Source organism: Lactuca sativa, chromosome 9, assembly GCF_002870075.4.
Source record: "Lactuca sativa cultivar Salinas chromosome 9, Lsat_Salinas_v11, whole genome shotgun sequence".
Taxonomy (NCBI): domain Eukaryota; kingdom Viridiplantae; phylum Streptophyta; class Magnoliopsida; order Asterales; family Asteraceae; genus Lactuca; species Lactuca sativa.
Genome location: NC_056631.2, coordinates 27,914,052 through 27,934,761, shown reverse-complemented (window position 1 = coordinate 27,934,761; position 20,710 = coordinate 27,914,052). Strand labels below are relative to the sequence as shown.

Below are 20,710 nucleotides of genomic sequence, written 5' to 3'. Positions count from 1 at the left end.
ATTGGCTATAAAACTTGTATATTGACAAGTTTGGTCCTTATATTTTTGTATATTGACAAATTTGATCCTTAGAATTTTGTTTTTATGTAAGTTTTGGTCCCACGCAAAGTGGGAGGTAGTATCAACTATCACCCTAGTTTGAAGATTAATTCATTTTGATAGGATCTTTCATGTGATGCAATCTTAGCAACTTTGCATTGAATTATTATTTAATTTTTAATTAGATAAAAGGGAAAGACCCCACCATAATTCTATTCAACAGTTGAATGTCATATTTTTGGTTATTCAATTTGAGTTTAGTTCACCTTCTAATCATTTTCCACTCTAACCCTTGTCATTTTATCATCAAGTATAATTATCCCCAAGTGAATTAATCATCGTTTTTATAGAAAAATATACTCATACCGAGTTCATGATTGTTAAAAGTCATCTGCCTTAAACCGGGAGTGGTTATGATTTATGAACACTACAATTTCATAAGACCGCCCATGGGGATGTACGATCGACTTTTTCGTTCTAATATCACCCCTCATCGTCAAAAGATGTCTGCAACTTTTTCCCAAACTATGAACCATATATGTTAATTTGTTTAAAGATTCAATCGATCACACTCTAAGTCACCATGTTTTGAATTTGTTGCTCTGTTTTTGTCTTCCTGAACAGCATCAAATTTTTAATACATTCAGAGGCTTGATATAATTTATTTTTCTAGCTTGAATGACTCGCTCGCAATTTTCAATTGGAAGTGTGATATAATGATCCTTTTCATTCCTTGAAGACTATTTTGTTACTCTGAAGATTGAAGGATGTTGTTCATTATGCATTACTCTTTGAGTTGATTTTTATGCATCAGTCCATGACTCGCTGTTTGTGCATACAAAATATGCAGATAGATACGCTCAAGATTGCATATCAAAGGCAATAAGAAGAAGAGAATAAAGAGGCTGAAGAAGGAAAAGAAGAGCAAGAACACTGAGTTTTAAATTTGGACATTTCGATAGTAATATAATAAGGTATTCATAAAAAGCTTACATGATACAGAAATCATCTTTAATACAACCGATATTTTGTTATCTTTTGTGAGTATTCCAAATGTCTATGCAGTTTCATGAAGAATGATCCCACCACTCCAGTGAAGCCAGCCATTTTGCATTCTGCAACTGTAAGACATTGACCCATTTGACTGTTCCTGTAAGACAATTTTCCATTGGAAGTGTGATAATGAAACTTTACCACGCCAATTTTGCTGAATCACACCATCACCGAAAAGCCCTAAAACTCATTGAAGAAAACGCAATTAACCCCTTTTTTCTTGAAAAACAACTAATATGATAATGGATTACGAAACAGGGTCTCAAAGCAAAATCGATGGGTTGAAGGTTAAGTATCATCTCTGCAGTTCAACGTAATATAGCATGGAGCCGGCGAGAGGAGTGGTAGCAGCCAGCAGCCGGAAGCCGGAGGCGTCAAGTAGACGGCGAGGGGGGAAGGGGCGAGTGAGATAACGCGCGAGGAGGAAGTAAAAAGTAAAAGTATTTTTTTAAGGGTATATTAGTCATTTTGAATGAAATTTTGGGTTTCCTAATTACCAAACCCTCGCTAGCAAAAAGGGCACAGCGTTATTCGGGGAGCCGGATTGAGAGGGCTCTGCCGAAACCCTAATTTCAAATTATCAACGATGGCTAAGCGCGAATTGTCAAGCACATTGAAGAACTTGAAGGTAATTATAAGCCGATTCTTGATTTTTTCAGATACTTTTCAGTCTTTACTATGCATAACTTTGTTCTCAATCCCCGAATTTTGAGTTAAGGCTCAATTACGTTGCTCGTTGTTCAAAATTTTTAAAAATTACTTTCTTCTTTTGATTTTCTCTGTGAAATTTGAGGTGGTGTTCTTATTTATCTGTATGATAGTTCATGCAAAGGGGAGCTAATAAAGAGGAGAAAACCAAAAAGGAAGAAGAAGTAACTCCTAATGGAAATTTCCCATCTATTACCACCAAAAAATGGTATAACTCTTCGTTGTAATACTTTATTTTTTGACTTATTTTTCGCTCTAGTTGATGGGATCTTTTTGGAGCCAATCGTCTCTGCATACCAAAAGAAACCACACTTTGCATTCGGGATCCATGAGGCCATGTTTCAGTAACTTATGCTAATATTTTGAGCTAGTTGCACAAAACGTAAAAAATGTATGGCTGTATCGAACATCATAACATGTTCTTGGTGTGTTTGCTTTAGATTTTTCATATTTTGCTATTCTTTGATGAAAGTGGATTCCCAAAACTTTGTTAATTTCATATCTAGTGCAAGCTGAACTTGAGTGAAACAGTTGAAGTATTAGCATGTTCTTGGTGTTTTTACTTTAGACTTTTGAAACCATGGAGTTGTATAGAATTTGATTTGCTTTATTCATAAAAATGTGTATCTCTGTAGCTGTATGTGTCATGGTTAATTGAAAAGTTTTTCATGTAACTCACCATTCATTAGTGCATAAGTGTTCTACTTTTGTCTTAGTTTATAAGAACAAAACAAAAAGTATAGATTCGGCTTTTATGTTTCTATTTATACGGACATCATTAACTGGTGTATCTATATTCTATATGCAGTATGGTCATTATGGAAGGTGATCCTAGTCCAGGTGCCATTAGAGGCCGGATGTCATTCCAGAGTTTTAATCCTTCTATTGATGTAAGTACAAAATAAAAATATTCTTTTGACTTTACAGTCATTGACTTTTTGGTCAAATGTGAAATCATGTTATTTTAGAAATTAAACGAAGAGGCTTCAAACCCAAGACAATCAGAAAGTGATGCTACTTCCTCTGGGCATCAACCTAATAGGTTTGTTTTTGTTATCCTTGAATTTTTTAATATAAAATCAAATCTGTTTCATTTTTAAATTTTTTTTAAGTAATCATGTATTTCTATCACAGAGAAAATGTATCACCAGAAGATGAATTAATGAGCATGAGAGAAGAAACTTCAAGTGGAAAGAAAGCCAAAAGGAAACAAGCTGAAGTTATTTCAGACACCAAATCACCAAATATCAATGAAGTCAATACTTCTTCATCAAACAATGGTAAAAAGAGTTCTCATAAGCCACCTAAGCGAGGAAAGCTGGACTTTAATGTTTTAAGATCTCCTAAGAATCAAAATAAAAGGTCATGATCTTGATCTTTTTCATGTTAAACAATTAAGAATATGTTTTTATTTTATATTTTTTGCCCTCAAACTTCTTAGTTTAGTTGCAATGTATAACTTTCCCAACAAGCTTATCATGTAACTAACTTCTTAGTTTAGTTGCATTGTAGAATGTTCAATGCTTGTGATTTGCTTTATTTTGAATGTATGGTTGAATACAGATATTATTTGATGACCTACTCAACAAAACTAATCTGTTGAATAATGAGAATTATTATTATAAAGATAAAGTTAGTTTCTTAGGCTGAAAGATAAGCTAGAAAATTCTTAATGGTGTTGGTGGTTGTTTTTATCCATTGAACTAACATATATTTTATATAAAGTTTGAATGTTGGCCTCTCGACTCTTCATAATCGTTCATAACTATAAAGAATATTCAAAATAGGAAGATTCCCAGGAAACTGAGGCTTACTTTGAGAATGACCAGGTTCAGCGAATTGTCAAAGGCACAGTGAAAATTGCATCATGATGTTGATGTTTTGGAAATATACAATTTAGGGTTTGAAAACGACAGGAGATTCACGTGTGAAATGTGTTTATACAGTAACATTTATTCAACTCTGTTTACTTAAATCCCAAGTGATCACCATGATCACCAGTAAGCCATCTAGACGAATTTCTTGTTGTTTTAGACAAAATTTTGAAAATTAAGCATCGATTTAAGTGGGAAATACTTGCAAAAGATGGTTACATTAGAAATCAAAAAATAAAGAAAGACATGAAAAAGAATAGTAAAAATGCATATGGGAATCTTCTAATCATCTATCTAGGGACTAGGATTCTATAACTTAAGCAGGTTTCCACAAAGAACAAGCATAAAGAACTCTCCCTTTCCATCCTTGCAACATCCATTTCCCATCTTCATCAACAAGAAAATCCTTATGATACTCCAACCTCACTTTACTCTTCACCTCCTCCACCTTCTCCCTGAACAATCCCACCTGCCGGAATCCCGCCCTGACATTCCTCGACTGCCACTGCTTATAAGTCTCCGGCCTCTCCACCCTCGTTGTCCCCTCACACGCCACCACATTCATCACCTCCCGCCCATACACCTCCTGCTCATAACAAAGCCTATCCACACTCACTCTATCCGACGTCTGGTCAAACATGTCAAACAAAGTCGAGAAATGAAACAAAGCCTCTCGAAACCGGTTCAACAAAAAAGGTGCATTGTGGGTCCCATTAAGAATCCCAAGAACAAACATGTCCGGATTGATCTCCCGTATCAACCGCAACACTGCGTCCCTCGGGCTACTCTCAACCACTGTCTCATCTAGAATGTTCCGTAACCTGTTAACCGAGTTAACAACTGTCAACACATTTCTATCGATCTTCAAATCCTCGATTCTAATCTCGTCCCATTTCTTTGCAATCCCGTGGAATTCAAACGGGACGTTGAACCTCTTGCAGAATTTCGCGAGACGGCGACCCGTTTCCGCAACCCGCTCCCCGGGTCGGAACCCGGGTTGCGGAAGGTCAATGCCCGTGATCTGGAGCACGGGCGGGCCACCGGGTCGCATAGACAGTTTTTTAATAAAACACGGCCATTGAAACCCGTATAAGATTCCAAAATCTATAATGTGAAGCTTATCTTTCCCTCTTGATAGCTTCTCGATTGACCCGTTGGCGAAAATATTTGACATTCGGTGAAACGGGCATGCAACCATGTAAGAATGGTAAGCCCGTAAGATCTGAACCGCCGATATTTTTTTAAGGTTAGCCGCCCGGTAAACCTCGGCCCCGTTGCCAGCTAAGCGGGCCTCGATCGCGTTTACGAAATAATACGCGAGTCTCTCGGTGGCATCTCCGTTTGGATTACAATGCTGTTTGAGTTTTCTCAACACTCCATAAATAGAATTAGAATTGTTGTTTGTAATCGCTTGTGCACATTGAGTTAGCAAATCACGTAAATCGACCACGATTTCTTGATTGTTTGTGTTTTTCTTCCCTCGTGGTCTTCCTCGTTTTGAGGATTCAATCGTCTTTTTACCTAACTTGATCCGTTGAGGCTCGGGATCATATAACAGCAAATCTTCTTCGGGTTGATCGGATTCCAGCTCTGAAATGGTTGCAAGTTTAGCTTCTCGTTCTTCTTCTTGAACCGGGCTTCTCTTTCTGTTATGATGACTGAAGTTACTACTGCTGTCGTCACTGCTTGTAGTTCCGGTGGAATATTCCGGTGGGCTCTCCGGGCAATACTGGTACGTGTCAAACGGTGGTTGTTCTTCGGGGTTCTTGTTAACTAGGATGTCGTACAATGACTTTTCAGCTGCTTCGACTTGTAGGGCTAAACACTCGTTGTACATACATGGCTTTTCTTGTAAGTCGTCTTCTTCCATGAGCATTTGGTTCAGGTACTTGAGGACGGAGTCATAATGGTCCGGTTTGTCTGAACCGGCCCCCACTGTTGTGGGATCAACGTTGCGCCGGTTTTGGGGGGGTTGAACCGAATGGTGGTTGTAGGTGTTGATGTAGTTGTTGTTCATGGCATTTGAGTATAGAGTGTCCATGAAGGGAATTGAGTGAAAGTTTGTAGTGTGAGTTGAAATTAATACCGGTGAGGTGAGGGGTTCATATAGGGAATCAGGAAACGGTGGTTGCTTTATCCAGGTGAGATGTGTACAAGTTTTGATGCGTTGTGTACAAGTAGTTGGTGAGTGATTGGGCTTGGGAGAAAAGAAAGAGAAATCATTGGATATAAAATAAAGAGAAACTGAGAAAGGAAGCTTCGTAGAAACAGAGAAGTTGAGGGAGAAGTGAAGCTTAGCCACCTTGATATATATTACCGGCAACCGGAGGGTCCGGTGACGGTGAGGTTGAACCTGGTTCTATAAATGAAGGAAGATTCAAAGGAAAGGAAGTAGTGTTGAGCCAAGTTGGAATTGTCAATTGACTGGATATATGACGTTGACACCATGGAAAATGACTTTTTATTATTTGGTGTGTATATATATATATATATATATATATATATATATATATATATATATATATATATATATATATATATATATATATATATATATATATATATATATATATATATATATATATATATATAGGGTTAGGTTCATTTGAGATCACCTATATTTTGTGAGACCGTGAGACGCATTTGTTTATTTTTTTTTTTATTTTTTTTTAGTTAATTCATGTTCCGAAAATAATATTTAAAAAAAGAATTTTTTGATTTTTCCATTTATTTTGCATTTTAAAATTATTTTTAGAATATGTACAGTGTAATATTCTATTTAGAATATTTCATGTATTTTTCAAAAAAAATAGAATTTTTTTTTTATTTTTTTTAATTTTTTTTTATTTTTTTTAGTTAATTCAAGTTCCGAAAATAATATTTAAAAAAAGAATTTTTAGATTTTTCCATTTATTTTGCATTTTAAAATTATTTTTTAGAATATGTCAGTGAAATATTCTATTTAGAATATTTCACGTATTTTTCAAAAAAAAAAACGGATTTTTTATTTATTTTTTTTATTTTTTTTTATATTTTTTTTAGTTAATTCAAGTTCCGAAAATAACATTTAAAAAAAGAATTTTTGGATTTTTCTATTTATTTTGGATTTTAAAATTATTTTTAGATTTGGTCTCACGGTCTCACAAAATTAGAATGGTCTCAAATGAACCTGAACCTATATATATATATATATATATATATATATATATATATATATATATATATATATATATATATATATATATATATATATATATATATATATATCTTCCTTATTATTCTAATAAAAGAATAGTTTTATTCTTCTTTTGACATGTGTCATTTTATTAGGCCTCTTAATTAATGTATATTTTATTCTCCTTTTGCCATATGTCACCTTATTATGTCTCCTAATTAATGTATGACACTTACCAATTCCCTTTCAAATTTCAAATTTTAAAATTTCCACTTTAATTACATTAAATTAATAACATTAGAATAAAAATAAAAATAAAAATGATATAAGTTCACATATTTATTTAAATCAATGATTAAAATTTATATAACTAAAAAACTCTTAATTAATAATTTATTTAAAATAATTAATTAATAATTTGAGTTTTTACTATAAAAATTTTTATTAATTTTGTAATCATGGTTCCCACGGGTTATAAACTAGTATATATATATATATATATATATATATATATATATATATATATATATATATATATAGAGAGAGAGAGAGAGAGAGAGAGAGAGAGTTAAGTTCAAATGTTTTCACTATCTATTGTGTGTATGTATGATTGATTCTGGACCAATCATTTTAGTTATTTTAAGAAAACAATTAATGCATATTAAATGTTGAACATGTAATTAATATCCATTATATCTTCAACATTTAATATGCATTAATTACTTTTACATGCTCACAATAGATAATGAAAACAAAATAAATTAACCCTATATATATATATATATATATATATATATATATATATATATATATATATATATATATATATATATATATATATATATATATATATATATCAAAGTTGCAGAAATCGCTCGACGGTAGTTCACGATGGACTGGGGTAAAGGGATTAATCGGTTAGATGAGGATTAATTGGAGACCATTAATTATTAAAAAAAATATTAAAAATTAAAATATAACATTTGTCCTAAGAATATAAATAAACAAGTAAACAAATAATAAATATGTAATACATAATTTATTTTGCTTTTCAATTTGTAATTCTTCTCTTGAGCATTTGATCAAACATTTGGCATGCCAGTTAAGTTATTTCATAACAAACCCAAAACATATGAATAAATTTGATTATTATTAAGATATCCCACTAATTAAACTAACACTATACATGTCTTGGGAAAACATAACTCAAAAACAAAGTTATTAATGAGTATTCCAGATCCCACGAAACACACTACACATCACAAAACCCATCACACAAGTATGGCATTTGTGAGGTAATTTCAAAGCTATTATATACCCACGCTTTTTATTGTTTGATCGGACTAGGAATCTTGCTTCCAGGAATTGCAAAGCAGGGAGTCAGAATTAACATTACATTGTCGCAGGGAGTCCGAACCAGGAGACATCATGTTGTAGGGTAACTAAAATGGATGTTTTGAAACTCGATTTCCCCTTTGATCATCAAGTAAATGAAACAAAAACAAGCTCCAACAATAGCGGTTTTCCTTTACAAGATCCGAAGTCTGAACTCTAAATGTAACAACGCAAATTTTCAAACAAATATTTCATTTTAAAAATAAAGTATTTTCATACAAAACAAGGCATGAATAATTCAAGTGTTATGTCAAATACAAATTGTCTAAATCCCAAGATCATAAAAACATCCTTCAGTGTGTATCGATCACGCCGGCGCCTTCCCACGGTCCTCGCTAGTACCTGGAACACATACATAACAACTGTAAGCATAAATGCTTAGTGAGTTCCCCAATACACAACTTACGCACATACGCCTTTCCAGGCTCTGACCTTCCGGTCCTCAACACAACGCCTTCCGGCCCATAACATAATCGCCTTCCGGCCCATCACATATTGCCTTCCGGCCCACATAACATACATAGCACATATAACAAATAACTTACCACATATAGCATACATATCACATATCATATCTGACCTTCCGGTCACACAGTCAAACCCTTCCGGGTACAGTATAGTGAGAAGACTCACCTTGTGAATGCTGAAAGCTAGCAAATCCTGAAATCGCTCGTGCACAATCCGTCGAGCTACAATCTCCCTATAACATCATATATCTCTTATTAATACTTTTACCTTCTAAGTTTGACTATCCCTAAGAAGTCAGACTTAGGTCAACTCTGGTCAACGTCAACGGTCAACGGTCAACTCGACCGGACTCGGCGAGTCTAGACGTCCTCCAATTCCCTGAGATTCCCTTTCTACTCGTCGAGTATCCTCCTTGACCCGACGAGTTACTCCTGGAAGAATCGCGGGGCCACCCCGACTCAACTCGTCGAGTCTGAAGAACAACTCGACGAGTCCCAGTTATTCTTCAAGCTACTCGCCGAGTCTGTTCATCGGACTCGGCGAGTCCATGCCATGCAACCGCTCAAACTGCATCCTAAGGTCAGAACTGCTCCGACCATTCCTAGGTCTGGCCTTCCTAGGCTGATCCATCACGTAAAGTCCTCATTTCAGTGCTCATGATACACCTTATGATTCATAATTTACATTTTGACCTAAGGCATAAGGATTCCAATCCAAAACCTTCATCAATCCCCGAAATGCATAGACATGGGACATTCTGGACCTCTAAGGGTCCCAATACAGGGTTACAATCGTTTAGGGGACTAGGGTAACATTCAATCTATTCACAAAAAGGGTTCCATAAACCCTAATTCCATAATCACATCAAAATAGCAGAGTATACTCGAATTCTTACCTGGATGATGTATTCTCTGTGTCCCCAATCCTCAGAATGTGACTCCCTTGCTGTTCCTTTAGCCAATCCCTTCTCTTCCTTGCACAACAATTCTTCTATAATCAACAATGGCCTATAATCCTTGCTCCAGATGCACACAATCGATCTAGGGTTCTTCTCAGAAGGCTAAAATGAACAATGACGGCCAATAAGTCCCTTTTATACGTCCCAAACCTGAACGGTTAGGGTTTTCGCTAAACAGCGCCGACTCGCCGAGTCCATATCTGGACTCGTCGAGTCCAGTCGCGAACCCGCGACCAGGTCTGCGGTCCTACTCGGCGAGTCTAGGCTCCAACTCGCCGAGTCCCCTCTTAAAATACCCCAAAAACATAATTTTAACAATACCTTAGATTCCGGGCTGTTACAATTCTCCCCCACTAGGATTAGACTTCGCCCTCGAAGTCTCACTCTGAAAATAGTTCCGGATGCTGCTCCAGCATCTCACGTTCCGGCTCCCAAGTCATTTCCGATCCCTTACGGTGTTGCCACTGAACCAACACCAGAGGTACCTCCTTGTTCCTCAGAACCTTGATCTTCCGATCCCTGATGGCCACTGGTCTCTCAGCATAATTCAGGCTCGCATCCACCTGAATATCGTCTAATGGAACCACTGCCGACTCGTCGGCTATGCACTTCCTCAATTGCGACACATGAAACGTGTCGTGGATCTGTCCCAACTCCGCTGGCAACTCCAACCGATAGGCTACCCGGCCTATCATTGCAATCACCCGAAATGGCCCAATATACCGGGGCCCCAACTTACCTCTCTTCCTGAATCGAATCACTCCTTTCCAAGGAGAGACCTTCAGGAGAACGAAGTCGCCGACTTGAAACTCAAGCTTGGATCGGCGCCTGTCTGCATAACTCTTCTGTCGGCTCTGGGCGGTCAATAATCTCTGTCTAACTTGCTGAATCTGCTCTGTCGTCTGAAGCACGATCTTTGTGCTGCCCATCACTCTTTGTCCCACCTCTCCCCAGCAAATGGGGGTCCGACACCTCCTACCATACAACAGCTCAAAAGGTGGTATACCAATGCTCGAATGATGGCTGTTGTTGTAGGAAAACTCCGCCAAGGGTAAATACGCATCCCAGCTACCCCCGAAGTCTAACACACACGCTCGAAGCATGTCCTCCAGCGTCTGAATCGTCCGCTCGCTCTGACCGTCTGTCTGAGGATGGTATGTGGTACTAAAATGCAATTTAGTACCCAGCTCCTCATGGAGTTTCTTCCAGAACCTGGAAGTGAAGCGTACATCACGGTCTGAAACAATCGAGATCGGCACCCCATGCCGAGATACCACTTCTCTCACATATATCTCCGCCAACTTCTTCGCTGACGAACTCTCGCTGATGGCAAGGAAGTGTGCACTCTTCGTCAACCTATCCACAATCACCCAAATTGCATCAACTCCCCTGGCAGTCCTCGGCAATTTGGTGATGAAATCCATAGTGATCTGTTCCCACTTCCACTCAGGAATCTCCAATGGCTGTAACTTGCCATGCGGCCTCTGGTGCTCGGCCTTAACCCTACGGCAGGTCAAGCACCGCTCAACGAACCATGTGACGTCCCTCTTTATACAGGGCCACCAATACTCCTTCCTCAAATCCAAATACATCTTCGTAGCACCGGGATGGATCGAGAATTTCGATCTATGAGCCTCTTCCATCAAAGTAATACGCGTACCACCCACGAACGGTACCCAAATCCGACCCTGAAACGTCATAAGCCCTCGTCCATCCTTAATGAAATCTGAAATTAACCCCACAACCCGCTCTTTCTTCTGCATCTCTGGTCGCACAGCCTCGGCCTGTGCCCCACGAATAGCATCCAATACTGGAGTCATCACAGTCAGTCTCAAGCATACATCTCGCAATGGAGTGCTCTCCGCCCTGCGGCTCAATGCATCGGCTACCACATTAGCCTTGCCTGGGTGGTACATGATCTCACAGTCATAATCCTTGACCACGTCCAACCACCTCCTCTGACGCATATTTAGGTTGGGCTGATCCATCAAATACTTCAAGCTCTTATGGTCCGTGTATATCGTACATCGAACCCCATACAGGTAGTGACGCCAAATCTTGAGAGCGAACACTACTGCCCCCAACTCTAAATCATGCGTGGGATATCTCGCCTCATGGGGCTTCAGCTACCTCGACGCATACGCTATCACATGACCCCTCTGCATCAACACTGCACCCAGCCCCGAAATCGATGCGTCGCAATATACTACAAAATCTTCCATCCCGTCCGGGAGAGCTAATACCAGGGCTTCGCACAACCTCTGGCGAAGTGTCTCAAAGGAAGTCTGTTGCTCGGGTCCCCATGAGAATGCAACACCCTTCCGGGTCAATCTGGTGAGCGGCACTGCGATCTTGGAGACATCCTTAATAAATCTCCGATAGTACCCTGCCAACCCAAGGAAGCTCCTGATCTCAGAGGGTGACTTCGGCACCTCCCAACTCATCACCGCCTCAACCTTGGCCGGATCGACCAATATCCCTTCCTGATTAACAACATGTCCTAGGAATTGGACCTCCCGCAACCAGAAATCACATTTGGAGAACTTTGCATAAAGCTTCTCCGACCTCAATACCTCAAGGACCTCCCTCAAATGCTCCTCGTGCTGCTCTCTAGATCTCGAATATACTAGAATGTCGTCAATAAATACAATCACTGACCGATCCAACATCGGCCTGCATACCCTGTTCATGAGATCCATGAACACAGCCGGGGCATTGGTGAGCCTGAAAGGCATCACCACAAACTCATAATGCCCATATCGCGTCCTAAACGCTGTCTTCTGGACGTCCTCATCCCGCACTCTCACCTGATGGTACCCTGACCTCAGATCGATCTTGGAAAACCAAGATGCTCCCTGCAACTGATCGAATAAGTCATCGATCCTCGGTAACGGGTAACGGATCTTGACCGTCAACTTGTTCAACTCCCGGTAATCAATGCACATCCGGTGTGAACCATCCTTCTTCTTAACGAACATAATAGGTGCTCCCCACGGCGAGCTGCTCGGCCGAATGAATCCCTTCCCCAGCAACTCCTGGAGTTGCGAGGACAACTCTTGCATCTCTGGAGGTGCAAGACGGTAAGGCACCTTAGCAATAGGTGCGGCCCCCGGAACCAGATCGATACCAAACTCTACTTGCCTCCCAGGAGGTACTCCCGGCAGCTCCTCGGGGAAAACATCTGGAAACTCACGCACCACAGGGACCTCCTCAACTGACTTCGGTCTCTCAGAACCCTCCCGCGTATCCATCACATACGCCACAAAACCCTTACAGCCCTGCTGTAGACACTGCCTCGCCCTAGCGGCCGAACAAAAAGCTGATCCTGAACGGGTACCCTCGCCGTACACCGAAAGGACTCCCCCACTATGGTCTCGTATAGTCACCAGCTGACGCTCACAGTCGATGACAGCGCCGAATCGGCTCAACCAGTCCATGCCCACGATGACACATACATCACCCATCGCAATAGGAATCAGGTCAATCGGAAACTCGACCCCGAAAATCTCTAACACACATCCCTGGAGAACCTCCGTGACACAAATCACTCTCTCGTCAGCTATAGAAACTCTCAGAGGCCGACTCAACGACTCACGACTAACGCTGATATGCTGACTAAAAGCGAAAGATACAAAGGACCTACTCGTACCCGAGTCAAATAACACTAAGGCAGGCACAGAGTTCACAAGGAAAGTACCTACGCATATAATAACATAAGCATAACATCTCGACATTAAAAATAATTACATGAATTACAGCATACCTGCCACAACATCGGGCGCAGTGCGGACCTCCTCCGCAGTCAGCTGAAAGGCTCTCCCACGAGCCCTCGGGGCCTCGACCTTCACCGGTCGAGTCTCAGTAGTCCTGGCAGTAGGTGCAGATCCCTGACGAAGCTGAGGGCACTCGGCCTTCCGATGGCCGGTCTGGTTGCAATGAAAGCAAACCATAAACCCCTTGGGGCACTCCCTAGCAATGTGCCCCTCCTTGCCGCACTTGTAGCAAGCACCAGCTCGACACGCCCCATCGTGACCTTTGCCGCACTTTCCGCAAGTGCGGCCCTTCGGGCCTCCCGTCCTCGAATCGGCGGACTTGGTCCGCTTGGCTGCCGGATGAGACTGAGCCGGCCGCCGGTCCACTTGCTGAGACTCGGCCTCCTCCCTGGCCTGGGTCTCCAACTCAATCTCCCGCTTCCTGGCATTCGCCTGAAGCTCAGTAAAAGTATGATAGGTGGAGTTCGACACAAAATCCCGGATATCCCTCCTCAAAACACCCAAGTACCGGCTCATCCGAGCCTGCTCTGTGGACACCAGCTCGGGGCAGAACATCGCCCTCTCATGAAACTTCCGCGTGATCGCCGCAACCGAATCAGTACCCTGCTTGAGGGTTAAGAACTCCTGAACCAATCGTTCCCTCTCCACCGGGGGAACGTACTCGTCCCTGAACATAGCAGTAAACTTCTCCCATGTCACTGTTGTAATCTCTGCCAGAGTGAAGTTCGCCGTCACGAACTTCCACCAATCCTTCGCTCCCAGACGGAGCTGGTTCAAAGTGAACCGTACCCTCAGGTGCTCCGGGCATGAACAAGTGTAGAAGCACCCCTCTATATCCGCGATCCACCTCATCGCAGCAATCGGATCCTGCGTCCCGTCGAACTCAGGTGGCTTCGTGTTGCTGAACTCTCGGAACAGCAACGAGTCACCCCCCTGTGGCCTGGCAGCGGCCACAGCTGTGGTAGCTGCAGCGGCTGCAGCTTCGGTCAATGCGGCGTACCGCTCCTCAAACGTCTCCATCAAGGTGGTCTTAATAGACCCAAACATCTCCGGGATCTCGGCCCGGATCGCCGCAGCTACCTCCTCGTGAATCATCTGACGAATCTCCTCGTCACTCACACCGCTCGAACTCGCTCCGTGGCATGGTCTAACCATGATGTCTCTGAAATACAACATAAAACTATCAGAGACTCCATCGAGTATAATCGCACTCGATAACGCAACCCTACTCAGTTTCCGATATCCAGGGATTCTTACTTGGGTCTCCCACTGACCCGGTGTCTTCGGTAGTACGGGCCCAATACTACCGACCACACCGCATCAGCATTCATCCCAAATCTTCCTCCCCAAACCCCGGATAGTGAGTACTCTACTTCTGTTATGCACTATCTACCCGCACACTAGCAAAGCATCTCATATCGGCAACTTCCCTAGACTAAGGCATCACAAATCAGGCCATTCTAGTCCTATCATGAATACCTAGTCTTCTAGCATGCATAACAATTCATATCATATAATATTGTAAGGTATTTTGGGGATCTTTACCGTTCGGGCGCTGACTGATCGTACACACTGCTTCTTTCTTGCTTACCACTAAACCATTTACAAAAGTTTATGCCTTTATTTAAAAAGTTTTCCTCAAATCCTCGGTTTGAGTTCAGTTACTCCCGAAGGTGCACCCGAATCCCTCAAACCAAGGCTCTGATACCAATTGTAACAACGCAAATTTTCAAACAAATTTTTCATTTTAAAAATAAAGTATTTTCATACAAAACAAGGCATGAATAATTCAAGTGTTATGTCAAATACAAATTGTCTAAATCCCAAGATCATAAAAACATCCTTCAGTGTGTATCGATCACGCCTGCGCCTTCCCATGGTCCTCGCTAGTACCTGGAACACATACATAACAACTGTAAGCATAAATGCTTAGTGAGTTCCCCAATACACAACTTACGCACATACGCCTTTCCAGGCCCTGACCTTCCGGTCCTCAACACAACGCCTTCCGGCCCATAACATAATCGCCTTCCGGCCCATCACATATTGCCTTCCGGCCCACATAACATACATAGCACATATAACAAATAACTTACCACATATAGCATACATATCACATATCATATCTGACCTTCCGGTCACACAGTCAAACCCTTCCGGGTACAGTATAGTGAGAAGACTCACCTCGTGAATGCTGAAAGCTAGCAAACCCTGAAATCGCTCGTGCACAATCCGCCGAGCTACAATCTCCCTATAACATCATATATCTCTTATTAATACTTTTACCTTCTAAGTTTGACTATCCCTAAGAAGTCAGACTTAGGTCAACTCTGGTCAACGGTCAACTCGACCGGACTCGGCGAGTGCCATGGCGACTCGGCGAGTCTAGACGTCCTCCAATTCCCTGAGATTCCCCTTCTACTCGTCGAGTATCCTCCTTGACCCGACGAGTTACTCCTGGAAGAATCGCAGGGCTACCCCGACTCAACTCGCCGAGTCTGAAGAACAACTCGACGAGTCCCAATTATTCTTCAAGCTACTCGCCGAGTCTGTTCATCGGACTCGGCGAGTCCATGCCATGCAACCGCTCAAACTGCATCCTAAGGTCAGAACTGCTCCGACCATTCCTAGGTCTGGCCTTCCTAGGCTGATCCATCACGTAAAGTCCTCATTTCAGTGCTCATGATACACCTTATGATTCATAATTTACATTTTGACCTAAGGCATAAGGATTCCAATCCAAAACCTTCATCAATCCCCGAAATGCATAGACATGGGACATTCTGGACCTCTAAGGGTCCCAATACAGGGTTACAATCGTTTAGGGGACTAGGGTAACATTCAATCTATTCACAAAAAGGGTTCCATAAACCCTAATTCCATAATCACATCAAAATAGCAGAGTATACTCGAATTCTTACCTGGATGATGTATTCTCTGTGTCCCCAATCCTCAGAATGTGACTCCCTTGCTGTTCCTTTAGCCAATCCCTTCTCTTCCTTGCACAACAATTCTTCTATAATCAACAATGGCCTATAATCCTTGCTCCAGATGCACACAATCGATCTAGGGTTCTTCTCAGAAGGCTAAAATGAACAATGACGGCCAATAAGTCTCTTTTTATATGTCCCAAACCTGAACGGTTAGGGTTTTCGCTAAACAGCGCCGACTCGCCGAGTCCATATCTGGACTCGTCGAGTCCAGTCGCGAACCCGCGACCATGTCTGCGGTCCTACTCGGCGAGTCTAGGCTCCAACTCGCCGAGTCCCCTCTTAAAATACCCCAAAAACATAATTTTAACAATACCTTAGATTCCGGGCTGTTACACTAAACTCTTCTACTAAATCAAGGAACGAATAGAAACAAATACGTGTAAATTGAATCTGGAATTTTTGAATAAAAGTTTTAATCGATGATTTTAATTCAGAAATAAAGAAAAACAAAAGTTAGTTACCCTGCAACCTTTATTAGCAGCTTCAGATGAATGAAACATATCCTAGAACACATATTGAGACGCGTTGGAACATGTCTTGATCGATTAAACATAAGAACATCGACACCTCCATACTTCCTGTTCCACAACATCCTCTCGACGCATCCACAAAGCCTAAAATTACTAATAAAAATAAACGAATAGGGTGAATTGAAGCATCTAATGGAACCGATGATCGATCAAAGAAAGAAAAGGGAAATTGAAGCAATTGATGGAACTGGTGATCGATCAAAGAAAGATAAGGGTGAATCGTTCGATCGATCAAAGAAATAAAAGGGTGAATCAAAGAAAGTTGGGGTTGGTGACCTAAATGTTGCGATTGAGAGAGAAAGATGGGAAGAACGAGATACAAAGTGGGGAAGAAAGATGCAAAGAAGAAATATGAAACAATATGAAGTTCATCCCACATCGTTGGGGGATAATAGATATAGGTAAAACTTTTATCTATAAAAAGGGGAGTTAGCTCCTTTGAGAATCAAACCCAGCTAAGTTTTGGGCTATCTGACTCCTTTGAGTTTGTGAGTCTTTTAGTATTAGCTGAGCCAAGTTGGTCTTATTTTGAGGTCGATTTGGTCCGATTAGGACCGAATTGGACCAGCTTTGACCGATATTGACCAAAAGCGATTAGCTAACCTTCTAACAACTATTCGTAGGCAGTTGGAGACCGCCAAGCATTTAGGTGTCGATTAATCGGCCGCCTAGATCGATTTTTGCAACACTGATATATATATATATATATATATATATATATATATATATATATATATATATATATATATATATATATATATATATATAGGGTTAGGTTCATGTGAAACGACCTAATTTTGTGAGACCGTGAGACGCATTTTTTTATTTTTTTTAGTTAATTCAAGTTCCAAAAATAATATTTAAAAAAAGAATTTTTGGATTTTTCCATTTATTTTGCATTTTAAAACTATTTTTTAAAATATGTACAGTGTAATATTCTATTAGAATATTTCACGTATTTAAAAAAAAAAAAAACGGGATTTTTTTTTATTTTTTTTAGTTAATTCAAGTTCCAAAAATAATATTTAAAAAAAGAATTTTTAGATTTTTTCATTTATTTTGCATTTTAAAATTATTTTTTAGAATATGTACAATGTAATATTGTATTACAATATTTCACGTATTTTTCAAAGAAACGAGATTTTTTTTTAATTTTTTTTAGTTAATTCAAGTTCCAAAAATAATATTTAAAAAAAGAATTTTTTTGTTTTTTCCATTTATTTTGCATTTTAAAATTATTTTTAGATTTGGTCTCACGGTCTCACAAAATTAGAATGGTCTCAAATGAACTTTATATAACTATATATATATATATATATATATATATATATATATATATATATATATATATATATATATATATATATATAGGGTGAAGTTCAATAGAGAAACATAATTAACCAATGAACCAATCTTTTTTTTCAACTTTTAGAACTTATTTTTTATAAAAAAAACTAAAAATACAGAAATTCATAACCTTTTATCCTTTTTCCAATGATATAAAATTTTTGATTTTTTTTTACGTCAAATTCACAATGTGAATTTTCGAAAATTCACAACGTGAATCCGGATTCATACGGTGAAACCGAAAAATACTTTTTACATTCATAATGTTAATATATGAATTTATATATTTTTAGATTTTTTTTCGATAAAGAATAAGCTCTAAAAATTAAAAAAAAAAGATTTCGTTCCTTGAAAAACCCATAATTATGGTATTTATTGAACTTTTCTATATATATATATATATATATATATATATATATATATATATATATATATATATATATATATATATATATATATATATATATATATATATATATATATATATATATATATATATATATATATATATATATATAGGGAAAAGTGAATATACCCTTAAGGGTATATAAGCTTAGGTACCCAAACACGTTATAATACGTCATTTTGTTTGATATATTCAGTATAATGTTCTTAAACTTCAACCCCTAACTTGATTTACTTTCAAGATTTTTCAATTTTCACTATTATCTTTCTCCTACATCATATCTTTTTACCGAACACCTACTAATCTATATATATTGTAGTTGAAAATGAAAAATATGTAAGAGGAAGATAAATGTATAATTTATAAAAATCATGAAAGTAAATCAAGTTAGAAGTTAAATTATAAGAACATTAGACAATTAGAATGTATTATATAATACAAAACGACGTAATATAATGAGTTTGGGTACCTAAACTTATATATCCTTAAGGGTATATTCACTTTTCCCTATATATATATATATATATATATATATATATATATATATATATATATATATATATATATATATATATATATATATATATATATATATATATATATATATATATATATATATATATATATATATATATATATACATCGCATTACCAGTTTTCCTTCGTCTATGAGGTTTATGAAAAAGTCATCGTATATAAATCAAATATATGTAGTTATATTTTTAATGGATATAAATGATTAAGCTTACTAATGAAAATTAAGGGTGATGTAGGATGTTTTCATTAGATTTCTATAATCCCAACGAGTGGAGAAACAAGCTCCAATCTAATCTGATCTATAAGACAGATCTTAAGTGAAAAGCTCCAATCAAAATTCACGTTAGTACGAAAATATAGTCTATAAGATAGATCTTAAGTGAAGAGCTCCAATCAAAATTCATGTTAGTATGGAAGAGCATCGACATTGAATGGTTAAAGAGAGTTGAACTATATGTTTAATTGATATTTAAGAGCATCTTCAACCCATTTTTATTATATATATTTTTTTGGTATTTTTTTCTTCTTTTTTTTTTCAACCCTTATCTATTTATTCCTTTATTTTGGGGATATGAATGATGTTATACTATTCATTTTATAAAAATAACGATGAATTTTGTGCTATCGGTTTTAGTCCCTTTATTTATATATTTATAGTTTATTTTTACCTATTAATTAAAATTTAAATGTAATTTTAATACTTATATTATTTTTTATATATTAAATTATATTAATTAATTATAAATTAAAGTTTTTTTATTGTTCATCAAATTCATATAAAAAGTTAAATACATATTGAAATTTTAAAAAACAATTACGCATTTTACAAAAGCTTATAAGTGTTATAAATATAATATTATTGTAATGAAAAAAAATAGATTATATATTTGTTAAAACCAAATTAATAGAAGGGTTGTGTGACAATCTATATAAGTTGGAAGAATGAAATATACTAAGAATATTTTTTTTTGGGTAAAAATGGTATAGGGTTGGAGATGAAATACTATTTACCCTATTTTTAAGGGAAAATACCGACAATAGTAAAAAAAAAATGGGGGTATTTTCAAAATTTAGACATGAAAATGAACATTTCCAGGTATTGACATGGATTCCACGGAGGTAGCTCCGCGGAATGGCAAAATTGTAAATAAATCAGGGTATTAAAAAAAAAACTCAAGATTCATTCCGCGGAGCTACCTCCAAGGAATGGATCTTCATATTTTTTTTCACATCGGTTTTTCGGAGTTTATATTAATTCCCAAACTATTTATTTTCAAGAAAAGATTATGATAATATAACAATTTTTTCTAGAAAAATAATTAGTTGGGGAATGAATATAAACTCCGAAGAATTGATGTGAAAAAAAATCTGAAAATCCATTCTTAGGAACTACCTCTGTAGAATGAGTTCATTCCTCGGAGGTAGCTCCGCGAAATATATCTTGAGTTTTATTCT

The 20,710-nt window shown here is 38.1% G+C and overlaps 2 protein-coding genes across 2 annotated transcripts; one reads left to right on the top strand and one right to left on the bottom strand.

The window, feature by feature from the left end:
• Positions 1 to 1,562: 1,562 nt before the first annotated feature.
• On the top strand, positions 1,563 to 3,321 carry LOC111902224 (uncharacterized). Its single transcript, XM_023898077.3, has 5 exons — positions 1,563 to 1,720; positions 1,914 to 2,008; positions 2,609 to 2,690; positions 2,769 to 2,842; positions 2,935 to 3,321. The coding sequence occupies exons 1-5, from the start codon at positions 1,679 to 1,681 to the stop codon at positions 3,167 to 3,169; spliced, it is 528 nt and encodes a 175-aa protein (XP_023753845.1). The 5' UTR covers positions 1,563 to 1,678; the 3' UTR covers positions 3,170 to 3,321.
• A 519-nt stretch (positions 3,322 to 3,840) lies between these two features.
• On the bottom strand, positions 3,841 to 5,976 carry LOC111902223 (scarecrow-like protein 14). Its single transcript, XM_023898076.3, has one exon. The coding sequence runs from the start codon at positions 5,713 to 5,715 to the stop codon at positions 3,991 to 3,993; it is 1,725 nt and encodes a 574-aa protein (XP_023753844.1). The 5' UTR covers positions 5,716 to 5,976; the 3' UTR covers positions 3,841 to 3,990.
• Between the last annotated feature and the right edge of the window lie 14,734 nt (positions 5,977 to 20,710).